The sequence below is a fragment of the Perna viridis genome, chromosome 10, assembly GCF_037379345.1.
Source record: "Perna viridis isolate PV_CMFRI_1.1 ecotype Kerala chromosome 10, ASM3737934v1, whole genome shotgun sequence".
NCBI lineage: Eukaryota > Metazoa > Mollusca > Bivalvia > Mytilida > Mytilidae > Perna > Perna viridis.
Genome location: NC_142454.1, coordinates 34,019,884 through 34,038,996, shown reverse-complemented (window position 1 = coordinate 34,038,996; position 19,113 = coordinate 34,019,884). Strand labels below are relative to the sequence as shown.

General features: G+C 32.7%; 2 protein-coding genes across 3 annotated transcripts; one reads left to right on the top strand and one right to left on the bottom strand.

Annotated features, from left to right (window-relative positions):
- Window positions 1-5,194: 5,194 nt before the first annotated feature.
- Window positions 5,195-19,108, bottom strand: LOC148605520 (uncharacterized). Of its 2 annotated transcripts, XM_088550369.1 has the most exons (7): window positions 18,965-19,108; window positions 15,731-15,866; window positions 15,032-15,123; window positions 13,738-13,947; window positions 13,054-13,142; window positions 10,396-11,846; window positions 5,195-9,999 (listed from the first exon to the last, which is right to left on the bottom strand). In XM_088550369.1, exons 1-7 carry the CDS (start codon window positions 19,049-19,051, stop codon window positions 9,767-9,769), a joined length of 2,298 nt encoding a protein of 765 aa, XP_088406495.1. In that variant the 5' UTR covers window positions 19,052-19,108; the 3' UTR covers window positions 5,195-9,766. The 2 variants fall into 2 exon arrangements, with proteins under 2 accessions (XP_088406495.1, XP_088406494.1); XM_088550368.1 differs by having other exon boundaries at window positions 5,195-11,846.
- LOC148605521 (uncharacterized) lies at window positions 16,577-17,868 on the top strand. Its single transcript, XM_088550030.1, has 3 exons — window positions 16,577-16,617; window positions 17,417-17,566; window positions 17,711-17,868. The coding sequence occupies exons 1-3, from the start codon at window positions 16,577-16,579 to the stop codon at window positions 17,853-17,855; spliced, it is 336 nt and encodes a 111-aa protein (XP_088406156.1). The 3' UTR covers window positions 17,856-17,868.
- Window positions 19,109-19,113: the final 5 nt, after the last annotated feature.

Sequence of the window (19,113 nt, the reverse complement as noted above, 5' to 3'; positions counted from 1 at the left end):
GGATATATTTAAATGGCAAGTTTTCCATGGTGTTACCTTATATAACTACCTAGCACTTAAAGGGTTAACCGCTTCTCTTTATCGATTACAAGTAACAAGTAACTTAAAAACAAAATTCGTCATTTTATTGCCACTATAATAAGGCACGGATCCCAGGAAAAGCATGCCGGGCGTACACCCTTACCCTGAAATTAAACAAAAAGTAATTTTTGCGAAATCTTTATTCTCAACGAATCACCCTAACCTGTACCTGATAAATCAGGATCTTCAATGAATATCGCGCTAAATCTTTAAAACGCGTTATTATCTATTATACAGATTGTCTTACTGGTTTGCTGTCGTTCAATTCATCCTTTTTTTTCTGATATAAGAGCTTGTCTCATATTCCATGTTGATGGCTTGAAATAACCTCATTATAGATATGTTAAATTGACAGATCGTTTCGTTGCATCATGAACATTTCTCTAATACCTTACTTAGTCTCGTTCGAACTGGATTGCAGGAGTTGATCTCTTACAAGAATATCATTGTTACATCTTTTCCATACGAGACACTTTTATACAATGAACATCAGTGTTAAAAAAATCAGTATCGTATCAGGACCTTAATACCTTCTCGCTCCAGAAAATAAAGTCATGTTGGGCCAACAAGATTTGCGGAGACTTTGAATAGTACTCACCAAAACGCAAAGAAAGTTTCACAGTCGACACTTTATTTCGTTTTGTCTAATATTTAAAAAAAATCTTTAATCTGCAAATTGAGCTTCAACTTAAATTCCGATGTTGCTTTCGATTACTAGTACTAGTATTCATATAAAACATTAAACATACAAAAACATGTATAGTTATTTGTATCGAGATTTATAAAAGGTAGAGATCCACTTCTACAAGTGGCATCCGAGAAAGACGAGACCCTTTCATCCTTACAAAGTGTTTTTTTACATCGAAATAAAATTACCGAATGGAACTGCTATATATCTATAAAAGCTATTTTCTTCTTACAAAAATGGAAACGAATGTTAAAAGTGCTGAAAACGTTCTGTAAACGCGCTTGACTTTCTGATAACGAGCAACTAACGAGCCCAACAAAAACAAGTAAGGTAGCCCACGCATATTCTCGTTTTGTTCACAAACCTGATTTAGATTTTCATGATTTAGGGAACTATGTAATCGCTGTACATAGATCTACTCTTTTCGTATTTAATTTATTTTATTGGTTTAACAAGTAAACTATTTCCAGTTATTAAATCTATAAAAGATTATTCAACATATAAAAGTGATTAAAAATATTCCGGACACCAATGCCCCCAATGAGCCTTAGATTTCATGGTTGCTGTCACATTTGTCCAGTGAAATGCGAGGTTGGAAGCTGCATCGGTTAGGTTGCCATGGTTTAGCATCATGAACTTGACACTTACCAGATCTGACTTACTTGTAATGTGAAGTGTGCCAATCGCAGAGCAGGACGTGCTTATCTCTCACTAGTCACTCCATATTTGTAATACCTGGTTCTTGATGTCTCTGAAGTGTTCTTCTGTTTTGATGCTTCAAGGACGGTACTTTTGATGATTCAAGGACGGTACTTTTGATGATTCAAGGATGGTACTTTTGATGCTTCAAGGACGGTACTTTTGATGATTCAAGGACGGTACTTTTGCAAGTGTTTAAGTTAAAGTTAACTTATGGCGTTTACATAAACTTAAACTCATCTTTTATTAGAATGGGAAGAACGACTGAAAATCATAGAATGCTGTACATCAGCCACGCATAAATCGTTAATTTGACTTTGAAGTCAAAGTTGGAGTTAAAGGTCAAAACAATTGTACGCAATACATCGTCTTGAGCTTATTTACCCTCTTAGCCAAAATCATAAGCCTACACAAAAGATACAGTCGGGAATGGAAAAGTAATGCAAAATCACCAATTTTACCTTGTGGTCAACCTCCAAGGTCAGAGGTATTCAACGATGGAACGCAACACGTCGTCTTGAGAGGATCTACCCTCACACCAAATATGAAAAAAATCTACATCCAACGACAAAATAGTTGCAGCCAGGACACAAATCTGTCATGCAAAATCATTAATTTGACATAGAGGTCAAATTTCCAGGTAAAAGGTCACCATCCATTGTATGCATTATCTTGAGTTGATCAAAAGCCTACACCAAAAGACAAAAAAAAATACAGCCTGAACACTTTTCCTTATGGACCGACGGACTGATTACTATAGAGCTTCCGCCATTTTTCATGACAGGGACCAACACAAAACAAATGAAAGATTAGGAAATCACCAATAATGTAAACAAAATGGGTGTGGTTGAGGTGTGCTAGGTGGGCATTGGACCTTTCATTATACCACTACTTGAATTGTTTAAGTCAGATGTTCTCGAAGTTATAGTTATTTTCTTTTCGAGGTCAATATGTGTATATATACGATGGTAGATTGATTGCATGTTAAAACTTACTTTCTGTGTCTATAATTAAAATGAATACCGACGTTCATTGCTAATTAAGATAAAGCTGGCGTTATAGATATGACATCAAAATTTGGTGAAATTATGTTTTGCTCTGTGCTTTATCAATCACATTTATTTTAAGTTCATTGATATTTAGATCATTGTTGACTAGCATACATACATATTAGCTAAATGAAAGTGGCATTCTGCAGTAAGGCATGTCACAACCTTTAAAAACATTACTAGACTCTCGAGTATGAACTAACCTTTTATCACTCTAAATACAAATGTAAGTCCTATACACTTTTAAAGCTTTTGTTTCTCCGCCGGGGAATAAATCTTGCAAATTCTTAGTTTCAAGGCAAGTGTACATGTGCTACTGAAGCAGTTGGGATTACATCAGTCCAATAATTCAACAAGTTGGGGTTTTTTAATGTAAAAAAACATATAAAGTAAAACCTGTCTTAACCATATACTGGAAAATCCAACAAGAGACTCCCAGAAACCTGACTCGCTCACCTGATTAATTGTTTGCCTTTCAATGGCAATATCTCTAACAAGGAGTTGTCCAACAATCATGACTAAAGAAGACTTTGGTAGGACTTATTATATGGATAATTTCAGCAATTGAAAGTTTCTTTCTATCTATTATAGTTTTCAAGATATTGGCTGACATCAGCTAAAAGGATCATTTTTCGCCTTTTAATGGCATTAAATGTAATAAGGAGTTGTCCGACAACTTTCATCCTATGCAGGATGTTGTAGGCCCTATCACAAGGATCAATTCGGCAATGGAAAGTTTCTATCTATTATAGTTTTCAGGATATTGGTTGAAAACCGCTAAAATATAATTTTTCACCGGGCCGTCCACAACTTTGGTCCCTTGTAGCTAGCTAGAAATTTGTAGGCTTTATTATAAGGATCAGTTCGGCGATTGAAAGAACTTAGCTAAACCTAACAGTTTTGGAGATATGTGAGAAAATCTTCTGACAGCAGCCATGATTTTTATGGTTAAAAAATCCCCACAATATATTCATGCGGAATACCCATACGAATATCCATACTAAGTGTGGTTCTAACTGATCTGGAAGTTTCAAAGAGAATTTTAAAAATAACATAAAAAATAGGGATCAAACGTCGAAAAGGGCCAGAACTCCAACATGGCTTAACAGAACAAAACGAAAATTTGACCAGAGATATATCTCATCATGCTGAACACATTAAAATTTGGCTTAACTGAACAGTTTAGAAGATATATACGAAAAATTTGTCTGATCCCTTTCTATTTATAGAAACGGGGGTCAAGTTTCTTCGACGGATCAACTATGTGGAAAACTCGAAGGAACATTCGTTTCAAATTTGGTTCTAATTGGACAAGTAAAGTCAGAGGAGAGAAAAGAAAAGAAAGAACATATAAAAGGGCGAAAAAAACGTCTTAAAGGGCAATAACTCCAACATGGCTAAACAGATTAAAACAAAAAATTGACTACAAATAGGACTCATCATGCTGAATACTTTTACCCTGTGTCAGAAATTGACTACACTTAACTGTTTTGGGCCCCGTGCAGGTCCGGGTGTTAAAAGAATAGGCCTGCAGCAGCGCTAAGCTTGTCGTATAAGGCAACTAAATAAATAGAGCTCAGAAACCTAGCCGGAGGCTAGGCGCTCTGCCCACAGAGCAACTGGGATGTGTGCCCCAGGTGGTGGAATGGGGTACCCCTGGCGTGTTACATGCTGGGGTTGTCAGGCTATAATACGGAAAACCTTACCGCAAACCATAGTGGTGCACCGTGTTGGGAAAGATGCCACGTTCCTCGCACGTTAAAGAACCCTGCTGTGGTATTCGATAGGAGTAGGAACCTTTGCGCTCCGCCACAGGAGGCTAAATTGCCCGACCTTACCCACTTCCCCTTGTTCCAATGGCAATCAAAATTTGTCGACCCCATTATCCTTGTGACCCATCCTTTTTTTTTTATTTCATGTTCATTTTATCATCCATTTCATGTTCATTGTCTGAATATAGCTGAAATATTGCTGCTCGGACGTTAAACCCCAACAAACAAACTTAACTGTTTTGGAGATGTATGTGACCAGATAGCACTCATTATGCTGAATACTTTTACCCTATGTCAGAAATTTACTAAACCTGTTTTGGAGATGTGACTTTCGTTGACCCTTATGTTCTATTTTAGTAAGGCGGCCATATTGTTGATGGATCAAAAATACCTACACCAATTTGATGCAAAAATCATATAGGAACATTCATAGCAAGTTTGGTTCTAACTGGTCGAGTAGTGTCAGAGAAGAGTTTTGAATAATTTTTAATCAACCATGGACGATGACGACGTATGCCAAGTGATGGCAATAGCTAACATGACCTATAGCCAGGTGAGCTAAAAACCTGTCTAAACCAGACACCTTTTAAAGTGTTGCTTTATCGGTTTTAATAATTTTAAACCTAACACCTTTCAAAATGGAACCAATTTTTCTGTACTAACAATTATTTTTTTTATGATGATTTGTTGTTTTAAGTGAAAAATTGTATCTAGGAACTATTTTGGGAGAGGAGCAACACTAATCACATCAGAATAGGGCCTATACTTTGACTTCATGGACTACAACTCAATATTACAAGACATCAATACCAATAGCAAGTACACCAATTTTTCAATTTTTTTTTTACAAGGTGGCTTTGACACATTTTTAATTCATAGGGTTGAAATGAAAACCACAAAAAAACTAGACAATAAAATAATTTAATTAATTCTAATTATGCACTTGCAATGTTGATCACATGAAAAAAATATAATAGCTCAAATAAAACCACCTATTCTATATCATCCTAAAAACACCATCTGTCTTGATTTTTAGATGAAAAAAAAACCATTAAATTCAAAATGAAAGACAAAAATGCCCTGTAATATGTACTTCTGGAAAACAATGTTAATTGTCATTGTTTCTTTCTAAAAGAAACCCAACCAAATATAATTTTATATCAAAACATTATTAAACTAACAAATAAAAACTGATAGAATCAAATACAAAATGGATTTATCTTTCTGTCTACTTTAAAAGAGTAAAAGAGTGCAGTATCAAAATTCAAAAACCAAGTATACAAGTACTAAAAGGTCCTAGTCAAACCTTAAAATATGCTCCTTCAACCCTTAATAACATATAACCCAAATGTTCAAAGTCAGGACATGATGTTTTATACGCTGAAGGCACTTGATCATGTAAACTGAGTCTTGTAAAGGGGATTTTTTTGTTTTAAAAATTGGAATAAATAATACATTTACATTTTCACTATTTTTTACAAGTAATCACAAGCAGCTGAACTTAAATGATTTGTATTGCTTTAAGTAGCAGTCTTTGTAAGAATTATGCAAATTCTGCAAAATGTGATACACCTAAAAAAAGGCTACATATTTTTATTTTTGTTATTGAGTTGCTTTATAGATCTATATGATGAAATGTACAATTATTCATTCCAATCTGTTTGCTCTAAGGAGATAATTCACATTGAAAATACAAGTTTCTATTGTATTTTACTGTCATTTACAAAGTTATCTCCCTTGGGTATGAATTCCACAGTACATTCTATATAATTTTTATCTTCTAAGAGCAACATTTATATGAAAATCCACATGTCAATTTCTGTTTACTATGGCAATTTAAACAATATATCAAAAATAAAAATATGTAGGCTTTCCAACCATGAATCACATTTTGCATGATTCTTAGGTGGAGTACTACTTAAGTGCACAATTACTTTACCATGTGATATTTTTCATAAAGGTAATATTCTGAAGTTTTGGACATCTAAAGGAAACTTCCATTAAAACAATGGAAGTGAGTACAATGTTTTATCAAAACAGTTGAATGTTTCTTTTATTACAGAATTAAAAATTTAATACACCATCATATGAAAAATTAGTAAGTTGAAATTTCATTATTTGTTGTGTTTATGGTCAAATATAAATTGATGTAAGTTAAAAGACAAAAGATTCAATAAAATTGTCAAGCTAGAAAACAACTCCCAGCAAATATTGAAAAGAGAAAGAATCTGACTAAAGTATTGATAACATTCTTACTGTAAGAATACAGAAGTGATCATTCATGAAAATCAATACAATTTAAATTTTACTTCCCATCTTTTAAAAAGTTTGAAATACTTCTCTGTCCAAGAATCAGGCAAAATGTGTATAAAGGTTGAGCACATAAGAATAAAAATTCAAATATTTTACTGCATTACCCAAGTATTTACACCTCATACCCTCCAAAAATAACTTTCAAAGTGTTTGTAAATTCTGCCTTTTTTTAAGATATTGATAGGTCAAATTTATAGTTGAAATGCACTATGGAAAAATGGAGGAAAATTTTTATGCACTTTTCCCCTATATAATCAATAAAAAAAAATCTATGTCACAGATGCTTCCAGGTGAATTAAATAACTTTTCATTGTTTTCTAGATGTATTGAATAAAGACCAAATTGAGATCAACAGTGTGCCACCCACTGCCTGATTCTTACACAGAATGGTACTTAAAAACCAATCTAAATAGAAATTGACTGAACTAAAAAGGGGGCATTAATGGAACATTAAGTGATACCCTGCCACCTTATGTTGAAAAAAGGGGATGGTAAAATGTTCAAACTGGCCTGACTCGAATACTACATTTTAGATTTTGCTGAAAATTGAATTTGACTTGTATTTTATAGTACTAAACAACTGTGCAAAAATTAAAAAAAATCATAGATCCATTCTTAAGTTATCTTCTTGAAACTGTCAGGGGGAGGGAAAGACAAGACAGGCAAGTTTTCAAAGGAATCTCATAATAATCGCCACTTGTGTTGAGGTAAAAAAAAATAATTATAAATTAAATGCTTTACAAATCAAATATTTGGAAATAAAGGTGAGATGTTTATTTGCTTAATTCTATAAAAAAATTCAATCTATAAAATATTTTATTACTGTATGTGTTTCTGTTAAAAAAAAAAAGGTTTAATTAATTTGACTAAGTAGTAAAAGTCATAATGTGAAACCCTGTTTAATATTTTTTCTCTCTCTCAAATGTACAAATAGATGCAAATTTGCTAACATATGATTTTCAATCATAAAAAGTACATGTATGAAATTCTCTTGAGTCTATAAATATTGTATAAACCTACTTCTATGATTATAGCACCATCAAAATTCTATATTAAATGCTGTGGCTGGTGACAAATGCATCCAAGTAAACCAATAACACAACTGTGGGTCAGATTTTACAATAAATATATGACACTAAACTTAATGATGTCTATGCAAGCAACATCAATGTCAATAAATATGTGAGAAAAAAAAATCTTCAAAAAAATCTACAATAAAGGTGGTTCAAAATGTACATGTAATAAACAGCTAAAGCCTATGTTATGCCTACCACACCTTTTTTGGTGTTGTAAGTTCCATATCTCTGGAATTAAAAACAGAAAGCAAATAAATACAGAATAAATAATTTTTCAGTGATGACATTGTTCTTAAATAAAACTAAAATACCTCAAAGCACTTTTGAGTCACAGAACAGTGTGTGGTTGGACAAATGGATAGTAGTATACCATAGGCCATGATATGTCAGTCATAGGATGAGGTGTGTTACAATTAGATGTTCTATGCAAGGTAAATACTCAACACAATGCTTTTTAGTCATTAACATGCACACTAGAAACATCATACCTAGCTTAATATAAGATAATTCAATATTTTTTTTACATAACAGTAATGCCTCATAGAATCAAAACAAGAGTTTTTACACCATTAAGAATACTTATAATTTTATTGTATTAGTCAAACGAAGAAATGACACTGAAAAATATGATAAGAAAATGTACAAATCATTAATACTTCTGAGTGAAAAGTAACTTAAATAACAAGATGATATTCCGATAACATGTCTGGACTTGCATCACTAACACATGTCTTGGACATATATATATATAAACAATCTGCAAAAGTAAAAAAACTATAGTTGGAGTTAAAAATTACACACAGTACATATATTTAAATGACAGAATATACAGCTGAAAAAAAATAGCTAAATGGCTAAGTTCGACAGGAAAATATCCAAATTAAATATTGGTCCACAATAGTAGGTTCACACCTTTCAATATACATTTGTATATACAAACACTAAACACTATGCAAAGTGAGGCCATACAGTTGGACTTACAAATTAATACCCAAGTATGGTGGGATCTGAGTGGCTATTAGACCTGCGTTCAGCATAAAACTAATTTCACAATGATACAAATATGCAAACCCAAAGCTTTATGAAAATGTTTTTAATGTAGTCTTTAGCATAATCTAATAACTATTTAACATGTTTTGACATTATTGGTGAAGAGAATATTCTTTTTTTCTTTATGTTTGAAAAATGTTCCAAGTAACATGTAATTAAAACCAGTATTATTATACTTCAGTACTTATTTTACTATACAAAAGTATTACAGTAGTTTTTCATTCTTTTAAGTCTCCTATATAAATATTTCCCCTCCTAGTGAAATAGTTTTGACTATTTTCCCTCTTCGGTAAATTTCACAATCAAATTTCCCAGACTTTTTTGTCTCATTCATTTCATTGGTTTAAATCAAATGACATCATGGGAGAGAACTCGGGAGTTTTTCAGTATAATAAAACACTTATTGACTGGATGTGAGGGTAATGGCGGTACTCTGTACTTAGTACCTCGGGGACAATAAAACTGCTATTACCCTCAAACCCCGTCAATAATATGCACACTCCATAAAAGAAAGGAAGGCATTTTTAAAAAGTCCTCAAAACATGCCATTTTTAAAACTCCTAAAATTTCACAAAAAAACATGCCTAAACTTAACTTTTACAGCCTTATCAGAACTAATCATAGTGTTCAATAGTCTCCATATCATAAACAAGCTAAGTATAAAAACAAAAAAGAATAGTAGTTTTGCTTAACTTAAAGACAGGCCACTTCCTGTGTGGAATGAAAAACTACCCCAGTTGTGAGTAAGATTTCATAAATACTTTCCTTAATTTTAAAATGTCATCAATATCCATAAAGAGTCAAGTATAAAAATGTCCCTACATTTTACTTAATAGAAGAATAAATATAAGTCATGTAAAAAATAATCATAATACATTTTTATATACATGGATTTCAAAATAAATAATGAGTGCTAAAAATTTTCAATGATATACTCAACAGGACACTGTTTCATCATATAGTCAAAAGTTATATTCTGGCAATCACTTACATATACATCAATTTTTTTTTTAAAACAAATTACAAAAATGAAACAGTTCATATTTTTCTTGTAGCCTTAATGGGACTGAGGGACATCTCCAAGTCGTCACTAGAATCAAACAGTCTTTTCTTTGGTTCAGGTAGGTAGGAGTCTGTTCCGTTACCCAGACTGGAGTTATTAGAGATGTAGCTGTATCCTGTTTCCTGGATTGGGTTGAGGCCAACAGACGTGGTGACTGACGATGAGGATGGGATGTAGGGGGCGCTGTATCTCGTTGATTCTGAAGAACCTGTAAAGGAGACAGGATACTCAGGGTTAGACTGAGTGGAGGAATACTTGGTAATTTCAGTTAATGGTATATCTAAACTCGATGATCTTGTTCTCAAACCATCAATTGAGGAACGATTTCTAGGATTGACACCCAATTCAACATCAGTGTAGGCAAAATTTTGTTGTGCTCTGATAGGCCCATTACCAATAGGTTGGGTGCTTGCTGTGTAGAGAGGTGGTTTATCAACACTATACAGTGCAGAGGAAACAGAATTAGTTGTGTCAGGCACACTGTTGGTAGGGTCAAGGCTTGGTTTACCTCGAGACAATGAAGATACAGCCGTGCCCATGTCAGAGTATGACCTTCCCCTTGATGACTGTGGACGTGGTGGGAGAGATGACAAGTAATTCTTACCAAGTCTGTCATCAGAGAACCTTGATGAGGTGAAATCAGGTAGAGAGCTACGGACTTTATAGTCATTTGGTAAGTCCTCAACAGTACGACTACCTGAGGTTGTATTTGTGACTGGTTTTGATATGTATAAATTGTCTAATGATGGACTCCTTCCAAATCTCAAAGATGTTGGATACTTTCTGTTTGCAGCTGAAGAGTAGGTACTTCCACTCAGGTTATCATCTTTAAGTTTATAGTCTAATGTATCTAAAGATGATTTGTAATTTGAAATGTCTGTGTTGTATTTCCTGTCAGAACTGCTTTTTGTTTGATTATAGTCAATACTTGAAGGTTTATAACTAGCACTATAGGACGGAAGACTAGATGGGGGATACAACTCCCCAGAACTGGACGGAATATTACTTGAGTAATACTTGGACGAGTATGTACTCTCTGGAATGTATGACCGTGTGACTGGCAGATCATCGACAAGCCTATCTTTAGATCGGTAATCATCAAGATCTCTAGATTTAAAGTCATCACTAAAGTCACCACCATTGTGGTAATTTGATGGTAAATCCATCAAAGAATCATCGTTCATATTGTGAACCTTTTTCTCAGCACGATTTAGAAGTTTCATACAATCAGTAAAGTCTGGAGTAAGAGAAATGTCTAAGTCATCAAGCTCCCTCTGTATCTGTTGTGTGTCATCAAAATCTCTTTCTCCTTTGTATGATTTACGTGGATTTTCTAAAGTAAAGCTGTCATTTAGATAATCATCTTGTTTTGTTGATTTTTTCCATGAATCATCATCATATCGGTCCACTGAACTTGGTTTCGACTTAGACAAATAAAGGTCACTATCATCTTTCGAGTATTTGTAGCTCCTTGTGTCTTCAATAGAACTTGGTTTTGAGAGATCAAGAGAATCATTTGATGATTTTTTCTTGCTTTTGAGAACACCTTTGACAGGAGATGATAAGCTTGAGTTCTGTTTCATAGGACTTGGCATTTCAAGGTCAAATGATGTAGTTACATTTTTATCAGCAGGCAGGTCAAAAGTCACTCGTTTCCCTGACTTTCCGTTTGTTTTTCCGTAGCTCTGTGATTGGTAAGAGGAAAGATAGTCGTTGTCAATACTTCCATTTCTGTTTTTCAGATTAGATTTGGTAGTTTTATAAGGTTTAAGATAATCATCATCCAAAGCATGCCTGTAAGACTCACCATTTGTCAGAGGTTCTGTGAACAATTGTCTTTTGGAAGGGTTGTCCAGTTCTGACTTCTCTAAGCTTGAACGATAGTCTCTCTGTGTAGAACTTTGATACTTGTCTTTACCTCTGTAATTTTCCAATTCTTTCTCCAACTCCTCAATGTACTTGTCACTCTTTTCAAGAGCTTTATTCATTCTACCCGTCTCTTTCTCTAAACTTTGAACTTTAGTCTCCAGGGTTGAAACAGTATATCTACCATACCTGAAAAAAGACATGGTAATTTTTTTGTTGAAAATTACAAAACATTCATTTTTTTTGCTGTTGTCAACATCTGATCAGGTAGCGCCAGCAAGTGCACCAACCATAAACGTTTTTTTGGGAGTTTCCTTGGCATTTATAAATTCATATAATAAGATAATTTGTGGAGTGCAGCTAGAGGTCAAACCCTGAATGAAATGGGACAAAAATGGACACAAAAATCAAGCCTTGAATTTAATTAAGAATAAATACTTGACACAAAATATATAAAAATAAAAAAGAAGCCTACATTAAGGGAAAATAAACAAACCATTTTACAGTTTCATGAAAATTGCTTGAAGCATTTTTAAGATATTGTGTAAGTATGAAAAATCCCCCCTTTTCTATCAATTAAGTTCAAAAACTCAAATGGAAAATAAGAAATTCATAACAATAAGGAGAGGGAGCTTACATAAATAGTACAACATGTAACTAACTGTTTCCCAAAGTTTTATGAAAATGGGTGCAACCACTACTGAGTTATAGTCCCAAAAAATGTAAAAATCCCCATTTTTATGAACTAAGTCCAATAACTCCAAATCATAAAATCAGAAATTTACAAAAATTTAATGGGAGCTTACAACAATATGAATAAATAACTCCACAATGTTTCATTGACATAGCTGCAAGGGTTTTTCAGTTATAGCCCAAAAACATAGCATCACCCTATTTTTGTACAAATAAAGTCCAATAAAATTTAAAAAAACAAAAAGACAGAAATTTATAAATATCAAAATGGAGTTCACATCAATAGAAAGAAACAATTCATTAAGAGTTTCACAAAAATTGGTGGCAGCATGTATGAGTTTTTTTTTTTTTTTTGCAAAGTGTGAAGGACAGACGGACACCAGAATACAATAACATATGGGTTCTCAACAGATGGGCAGATAAAAACTGAACATAATCACTACTTTATGCACATAGGGCCTTAACCATAGATATTTTTTAATAATATTATACTTACTTTACAACTCTGGCAGTGGAAATGGAAATTTAAATCCAACGAGTCTCAGTTTTATTACAATAGATTATATTTTAGGACAAGAAGGGAGATCACCATAAAGACCATTTGATAGCAGATGAATAATTTTTAAATTTGTTATCAAATTAGAAGTAAAAATGAGACAGGTCTGTTGTAAAAGGGTTTTGTTGGCTCAGAAACTGAACTTACCTATGAGGAGATCTGCTGGCTATCTCTGTCCTTAACTTCTGGTTTTCATGGTTAAGATTGATATTCTCATCTTTCAGAGAATTGTTTTCCTTAAACATAAAAACAAACAGAAATGTGAATAATGTTTAATAATAACAATTGTCACTTTTATGTATATTTAGACCTATATATTGTTTGTAAAATGGAAAGAATTAAATTGGTAATGACAGCTTACTATCACAGGTCCAGACTTCACAGTATCATGTGTTACAAAAAAAAAAAATAATTCACTAATATTTTTTACTCATACTTGGAAGAATTAAGAGTTGGGATTGATATTACATACATTTGTACAATGCACAGTGAGGGCATAACTGTTTGTAGGTTTACACTGGTCTGGCAATGTATGTCAGTTAACTACCAGTAGTCATTTTTTTGTGCATTTGTGTAACCTATAATCAGTTTCTTTATTTCTGCTTAAACAAGGGAATCAGACCTTTTAGAACTGATGGTTGACCTTGCACTGAAATTTTTCATCCTGGTGGAGTTGTTGTCTCTTTGACATATTTACCATATCCATTCTAATTTTATCAAGAATAGTTCTTTATTCATTTATAATCTCATAAACTGTGACTTTAGTTTTGCAACTTGCAAAGGCAGACTAGTACAAAAAGTAACCTTAATGTTCACCATGCTTATTATTACCTCTTTCACTTTTCCCAGATCGGACTTGACTTTCTCATACAACTTCTGAGCATCTTGTAACTTTTTAGTAAGTGTCAACATAGTTGAGCTATCCTTATCCCTTGGTCCAAGGACTTTCTTGTTATTTCCATCTTTCGCTAATTGACTTCTAAGCATGTCATTTTCAGATCTTATCAGGTTCAACTCTGAGGTCATTCTCTGAAATTCATCCTGAAAAAAAGAACAACGATATCAAAGTATAAAAATGTATTTTCTATAAACAATGTTGAATGAGTTAATCAAAAATCCATTGCACATTTACTCAACAAAAAGTATTTTACATATCATGAATACCTTTGTAACAAAATGATATTTTAACAGTATTGACTTTTAAAAGCCACAGATTCAGGCTATAACTAAAGGATACTTAGACTTGATTAAATGTGTTTATAGTCCTGAACTGCTATATTCATTTTTATAGTTTAAAACATAACAAAAATGAACAATGTTAACTAAATTGATACCCACTTTCCAATGTTGGGGAATGACATGTTTTGCTATGTGAGACCTCAAACTCTATTCAGATCAAAATTCAAAATAGGAAGTGCACATCTGCAATATCTAGTTAAGATTCATTTCATTCAATTTAGTTATGTATATTATGTAGGAGGAGTTGGAAGTAAGAAGAAACAGAAGTACTGACAATCTATCGCTATATACATGTACTCCAACTATGTAAGTGGAAGTTTTTAAGAAAGTGAAGTACTTATGTACAGGTAGTTAACAGTTTCACAAAACATTCAATTAATGTATTATCCAGATTTAATTAGAAGTGCAAGACTTGCCATTGCAGAATTCAATACACAGTTAAAAATAAAATTTTTGGCTGTTTCAGCATGTACAGAAAACATAAGCAAACAAAGATGGTTGATTGTTTTGACAGCTGATGGCAGGAAATGCTTCCAAGGGTTATAAAACATCCTGTTCCTTATTTCAATCATGGTCTCCAGTACTTACTTTCACTGCAAGAATTCATTCCAATAATAAATGTATGATTGTATACATGATACATTGTGTACAGACAATAACATGTGATGTTATTAATGCCTTTTTTGGGGTCATTTTTTACTGAGTAAGCTGTCACCAACATAACTAATCCTTGTTAAAAATTTGATGTATTTTTTTTAACTTTGATCAGCAAATACAAATGTACATGTATATTGGTGTATACTCCAAAACTCAACCTAACATTTTATTCATTTTGTAACAAAAAGGGTAAATTATACACAATTTTTCAGAAACATGTTTTTCTCACCTCATACTCCTTAAAAAGGAGATCAAATCTTGCTTTACGTAAATCTGGATTACTCATTTTGTCTTTATCATTTTCAATGTGATTTATTCCACCTGGTAAAGATACATACACTTCAAAATAGTTATTTTACATTGTTTTTTACTATGGTAAATCAAGTGTAACATTTCAACTAATTACTACAAAAGCCACCAAAAGGCCTTGTTTGTTTTTTAGCCTGTGATTAGTTTTTTGCTGATTTCAAGAATCTTTTTCAATTCTGATCAATCTCTGTGTTATATAGGACATTAAAATCTGATAAATTGAGATTAGACAACAGTTAACAATTATGATCTTGTAATTTCCATTTCAGAGATACAATAAGAACACATTATATTAAAACATGTATGGAAATTTCATTCAGGTAACTGTAAATTTAATGCTAACCACACTGTCTAATTTTTGGTGTTGTTTTAGTCAATAGTTGGTAGAGTAAAGAAAAATATTTGGTGTTGTTTTAGTCCATAGTTGGTAGTGTAAAGAAAAATATAACTAAAATACAAAATTTTCATGCCAATGATTTTAAAAATCTTAAGCAGAATGAAACAAACCAAAGCATGTAGAAGTTTAACTTCATAAAGCATGACATTTCTGAAACAAAGGTAAAGTCAAAAGTTGCAAACATATCCTATATCCTATTTTAGAAATTCAAAATTTTCTTACCTATAATTTGTTTTAGAGGATTTGTGGTGTTGATGGGAATTCTACAAGCAGGACATTGCTGATTTCTTTGTAACCATACATCCATGCAGGGTGAACAAAATACATGGTTGTTGGAACATAAAACTGGTTTCTTTACCTAAAGTATACACAATTGTAAAATAAAAATGCATGTAGGTTCAAAATTTATTGTTTAGCAAAAGCCCCTTTTTAATGTGTACTTTTATATGACAATTAGGCACACGGATAGAGTTATATGTATACAATATGAGCCAACATAACTAAGTTATTGTGAGTACATGTACAATTAATAAAGACATATTAAGTAATTTTAAACAATGTAATGGTTTTGCAATAGCTTGCATGCCTTAAAGTGCAGGGGGTTATGAATTTCATCCTTAATTAGTTCAAACCAAAGACATCAAAATTGGACAACAAGTTTCTCTGTAAAATACAATGCATGTAAGACATATATAATAATGAAAGCCTAGAAGTCAGAATGCCGGTCTGTGTGGGGAACTTTCCTTCCTGTGAGATGTTGGGTTTGTTGGCTACATATAGCATATTAAAAATTCAGCTCAGCACAGTTCATTGGCCTATTAAAGAAACTACACAATGTACAAACTGTATCATTTTCCTAAAGTTGGAAAATTTGAAATACATGTAATGAAGTAAATGTACAAACTTTAAATTATTGATTTACACAGAATAACAAAAACAAATAAGCCATTAATAACTATTCAGTGTAATATTGAACAAAATGTCCATTAAGATTAACAGTATTTTGGCTACTAATTTGTCATATTTAGGATAATTTTAGCCATGTTTTAACCTGCAGTGTGTCTGACTATGACAAGCAGGGTCTGTTGGATTGCTCAACTGGTATCAAGGTTTGGCCATGAATACCACCAATGCTCCCAAAGTGGTCAATACCGGTTGATTGAAATTTTGCTGACAAATTTCCGTCATTATTCCATATTTTGTGTCATTCATTAAAACAGAAAAAGATCTACTACATGTATATTACAGTGTTCAAACATTTTAAATCTGAGAAGGGTCTTAGGGTCTACAAGCCCAGATGTCTGACCTAGGAACAAGCTAAAAAAAGTTAATACAAGTACATTTATAATTAGTAAATACAATTGAGAACCACACCAGTCTAGGAAACAAAAGCTAGCTGCAATGATTAAATACAAACTGAATCTTAGTTTTTTCAAAGAAAGGGAAAAACATGTAAAACCCAAAGGGTGCCTATTCCTTCCAAAAACTATCATATGTAATGAATCAGGTTTCACTGGTCTCATTTTATTTTTAGACTTTATACTTGCAAATCATGAATGTTTTGTATGGTATCAGGTGGTTTCGCCCTAGTTACATGTTCACCCCGAGTTGTTTCACCCTGATTGGTGAGTGGTTTCGCCCTTATCAATTAACAGGTAAATGATTGATGTTTTAATAAATAAAAGGTATTGTTATTCATGATAAACTAAAGAAAAATAAAGAAATCGTTAAAAAAACATGTTTGCAGAAAAGAAGTAATTAATCCTAATTATGGAGCAATTAGGTGTTTTATTGAAATTTTGATTGGTTTTTCAGTTGTTAGAAAAATTAATATAACGGACATTGTAATTACAGAAATATTCTTCAAACAGTAATTGACAATAGATGCTATTTTCAGCTTTAACTCAGCTTGCAACCTTTTGATCTTCAAACAATTGCCGAAAATGTACCACAACCTGCCCAGCCAGAACCAGAACCCATGCAGGTCGACAACCCTATAGATGCCAGCTTCGATGTTAACCACAGAGTAGCAGATGACGTAGAAGAACCACAGGACACGTGAGTTTATATAAAAATTTGTAAATATTTCATCATGTTCAATGTTTTAGTATTAGTTAAAATTTTAAACTTGTCCTTGTATTTCTTTTATCTTGTGAAATCTTTATTCACTTTAGATTTTACATTGCTTTAATTTTCTTGCAGATCCCTTAATGCAGAACCTGATCTCCCAGACGACATACTACCAGAGGAGCCAGTGGTGTACAAAGTTCTAGAGAAGGGCAGCAAACGCAGTGGCAAACTCCTTGTATCCAGTAATGGTTATTCTCATGGTGTTAAGGTATTTTAATCTAATATAGAAAAGAATTTTTACATGCGACATTACACAAATTTAAATTATTAATTAATTCAATTGATATGTAAATAAGCATCAGTTGTTATCTCTTTACGACAGTATAATCTACATAGGTAATAAAATAATTAAGTTAATTGATATGTAAATGGACATCAGGTGTACTTAGGCACGAGTCACAATTCACACGTGTATATATATTGCTAAATAAACATACAAATTAACAAAACTATACAATGAAAATTTGCATTATACTTAAGTACTGTTATAAAAACAGTGCTGTTACAGAATCATTAGAGAATAGGGAAAATAGAGATATATTATATATTTTTATTTGATTTTAAATGATATTTAATATCTTTTCCATTTTTATTAAGATGTTAGATATATGTATTTCGTTTGTTTTCAGAATGCCAACAAGAACTTGACATTGTGGACCTGCAGCACACATTCAAAGAAGATCAGGTGCCATGCCATTAATTGGTTGTGCAGTTTTACATTTGACTTGGTTTATTCACACACAAATTGCATAGGCTTACACGCTTTTTCACAAGAGACATAGAATAATAGTAGTAAATAAATTCAATGAAAAAAATCAAGAATATTTTTTGATATCCTTAAATTCATTATTTTATTTTGATATACAAAAATCAGGGCGAACAAGATTTAGGGTGAAACCACCCAGGGCAAACCGGTAGTAGGGCAAAACCACTCAGGTGCAAACTGGAATTAGGGCGAAACAACCCAGATTCATTTTGAATTGACCATGCAGCTAAGACCATCTACCACCATGAAAACAAATTAAATTATAATTCAACAAGTTTTGTATCACCACGTTAAATGTGTTTTCATATATCTGAAGTAAGACAAATCAACTTGGTCTGACTGCGTATGGGGCAAAATCATGTAAAAATACTTTGCAATGACAGACAATAAGTATACAAAGTGTAAAAATAAGCAGGATCTTTACTTAGTCTTAGTGCTGAAACTCAGTGAAAGCTTCCCTAGAAACCACTGATTGGTTGCCTTAAATCTTTCTGATTATAAGGTAATGTAATATAAAAATGATTCCTAATTGACATGATAATTTTTTTTCTACTACTTACTTTTCCCAAACATATTTGGCATGATATCGGTAACGTGAATGCTATTGTTCCCTGCTTGTCAGTTCTTGCTCGAACATCAGCCGCCATGTTTCTTCTGAACACCGGAAATAAGCGCGGACTAATAAAAAGGTGTTTATATTTCGTCTAAA